At 37.8% G+C, this 2,953-nt stretch overlaps 1 protein-coding gene across 1 annotated transcript; it reads right to left on the bottom strand.

Annotated features, from left to right (window-relative positions):
- LOC107610796 (alpha carbonic anhydrase 8-like) lies at nt 290-2,497 on the bottom strand. Its single transcript, XM_016312799.1, has 3 exons — nt 2,155-2,497; nt 1,206-1,399; nt 290-355 (listed from the first exon to the last, which is right to left on the bottom strand). Exons 1-3 carry the CDS (start codon nt 2,495-2,497, stop codon nt 290-292), a joined length of 603 nt encoding a protein of 200 aa, XP_016168285.1.

Raw genomic sequence — 2,953 nt, 5'->3', positions numbered from 1 at the left:
TTTGGATTAGATTTTCTGCTTTAGCTTCTGTGCTTCAAGCTTAAATTTTCTCTTTCTTGCTTCTTTAGTTACTGGCTTATGGAGGAAGCTTTTCTTCTCTTTCTTACTTTTTGTGAAGTTGATTTGACTTGGTCAGAAAGTAGAAGAACGTTGCATTTCAAGAGGGAGAAGACTTCAATCTTACAAAAGAAGCCTTGTGAGATGGATATGGGTTTGGATTGAATTTTCATAAAGCAACCCGGTTGGCCCATCAGATCCTTTGGCTTTGTTTCTTTTGGGTTGAGCTTGATTATTTTCCCATCAGCCTTGCTATAATTTTATTATACCATTTGGGCTGCTTAAAAATGAATTTGGCCTGCAACACAAAATAAATAATTAGCAACATATACTTATTAATTTAAACAACTCTAATTATTTATTTTGCCAAAAATAATGTTTGTCATTACTAATTAATTTAGTTAATTTCTTAACTCAACAATCTCCCCCTTGATGACAAACATGATTTAAGCAATAATCAAAAAGGAAGTAAATGAGTTTGAGTAAGGTTTAGAAACTCCCTTTGATTTTTGTCATTTGCTTTTATGTTGCTCCCCCTTTCCTTTTCAAAAATTGCTCCCCCTGGATTTATGCTTTCCTCTTTGTTCCTGTTTCACATTGTACTTAAAGAGAGCATAATGAAGAGCTATGCACAATTTATCTTGTACAAGGAATATCAAATGAGCAATATCACATAATCAGCCCAACATCAAGCTAATATCATCAGCATCAGTATTCAGCATGTAGAATTAAATTTTTTTTGTGCAGCAATTTGACAAAAATTTTAAAAGAAAAACTGATAGCTGCATCAATGCCAAAATATGCTTATCCTACTATTACTCCCCCTTTTGTCATCAACGGGTGGACGATTGGCAAGACCAATAAAAACATCACTATAAACCCTGCAAGAAAGGTTAGTGCCCAGTCCAAAATACTAACTAAACTACCAAAGGTGTAGTAATATCCAGAGTTATTACAGTCATCCAAAAGAAAACAGTTCAAAAGTACCAAAGAAGCAGAATTCATGAGACAAAAAGAGAGCGGCAACAACAGTTTTTATGAGACAAATCCTAGGCATCAGAACCATTCCCCTCCGAAGCAGCTTCCTCTTCAACATCCGTGGCAATGTCTTCATCATTTTGAAGGTTGTCAATGAAAGTCATCAGTACAGCCACCCTATTCCTTGATTTCTTCAGGAAGTTCTCATGCTTGCTAGCCAGCTTCCTTTTCTCTTTGCTCAATTCAATCAAGTGATTCGATTGGGAGACAAACTCTTGAGCAACATCCCTGACCACATTCAGCAGAGTAGATTTCTTCCCAGTGGAGATGGAAGTACCCTCAGTGGAAGGAGCAGTAGAATCATCTGGAATGAACTCTTCATCATCATCATCTAGAACCACTCTCTCAGATCGAGTTGGTCCTTTTTGCTGTTTCACTGAACCACCTCCCTTTAGATATGAATGTCTATTTTCATATTTCTCATTGGTCAAGTCAACACCAAAATACTCAAAAATGCAAGTGAGAAACATGCCATAAGGAAGAGCTTTGTCATTTTCACTTCTAACAGAGTCAAACATGTATCTAACCATCAAATATGCAAATAAAATTTCAGTTTTGGTGAGAAGGGCATATAAAACAAAAGTGTCAGTGTAGGAAACTGATGAGTGAGCATCTTTTCTATCTTTTCCTAGTAAATTTGCATTCAATTTGTTGAGTTTAATCAATAATTAATTATCTTTTAGCCACTATGGATGCTACTTTGAGTCTTGTGCAATTCTATTTATTTTAGGTAGTATTCGGTTGGATTTGGTGGAGCTTCCGCAGAAAAAGAGAAGAAGGCTATATAGGGCAGGAATGGCTTAGAGGATGGAGAGGAAGCTTGCACAAACGGAATCAGCACAAGAATTAAAGGAGTTTTTCTTTTCAAAGATGGCAAATCAGCGAGAAATGAAGGGCATAGGGTACGATACTGGACGACTCCCTCATAAAAATCATTATTCATGGAAGATTTGAATCTATAGGGATTATAGTTTGAATGAGAGGTCAAAAAGTGAGCTTTGTGATCAAAAGGTCCAATTTCTGGTTCTTTAACATTTTTGAGAGGGACTCGTGTGTTACCTCGTTGAGAGCGCATTGGAACTGACCTGGATTTTGGTTGTGTTGGTTCGGGAATGGGTTCCTCAGTCGCCGGACGTTTGCCTTTGGAGGAGTTAGGCTTTGCTGAACTCGGTTTTGAGGAGCCAGCCTTGGAAGGTGTGGCCTTTGGTGGTGGCGTCGGCTTGGCAGAAGCAGGAAACCTTGGAGTGTTTTTGGTCCTAGCTATGGGGTCACAGCGAGGAGGAGAGGTAGGAGGAGAAGGAGAAGGGGTAAAGGTGCGGTCTTGAGAGCGAGTGGAAGGCTTTGAGGGTAGCTTGAAAACCTTTTCACGAGGAGCCCTTTTTGCAATGGTTTTCTTCCTCATTTGGTTAGTTTCAATCTTTTAAGGGAAGAGATGCAGTAAAGTGAGTGGGAAGAAACCGAAGAGTGTGTGGAGAAGTTATGGAGGGAAGAGAGGGAGTGTTGGTAACCGTACCCAAAAGCAAATTTCTAAAATCATGCAACTGCATCACCATACGAAAAGACTTGAAAAGACATGACCTCATAAAATAAGGATTTAATTTGATTTTTTTTTAAAATAAAAGGGAAGTTAATTTTAAAATTTGAGAAAAACAACAAAATTAACCTGAAACACCTTTTTGGGCCAAAATTAAATCCTCTTGAAAACCTTTTGGGCCACAAAACATTTATTGAAAACCTTTTATGAAACATACAAGTCATCAAACATAACAAACAAGATTGTAACATTCATGTTAGGGCCTTGAAGTGATATGAGATTAATGAAACACAATTGGACCACTCTTGATCTGTTGGCCCAGAT

The sequence above is a fragment of the Arachis ipaensis genome, chromosome B01, assembly GCF_000816755.2.
Source record: "Arachis ipaensis cultivar K30076 chromosome B01, Araip1.1, whole genome shotgun sequence".
NCBI lineage: Eukaryota > Viridiplantae > Streptophyta > Magnoliopsida > Fabales > Fabaceae > Arachis > Arachis ipaensis.
This window is presented reverse-complemented; position numbering and strand designations above follow the sequence as displayed.

What these genes read in the sequence shown, in the direction of transcription:
- LOC107610796 (XM_016312799.1), bottom strand. Translation starts at nt 2,497, where the DNA reads ATGAGGAAGAAAACCATTGCAAAAAGGGCTCCTCGTGAAAAGGTTTTC. An exon ending in TCCAATGCGCTCTCAACGAG is followed by an intron (nt 1,400 to 2,154) that starts GTAACACACGAG and finishes AGTTCATTCCAG; the next exon opens with ATGATTCTACTGCTCCTTCC. An exon ending in AATCAAGGAATAGGGTGGCT is followed by an intron (nt 356 to 1,205) that starts GTACTGATGACT and finishes TTTGTGTTGCAG; the next exon opens with GCCAAATTCATTTTTAAGCA.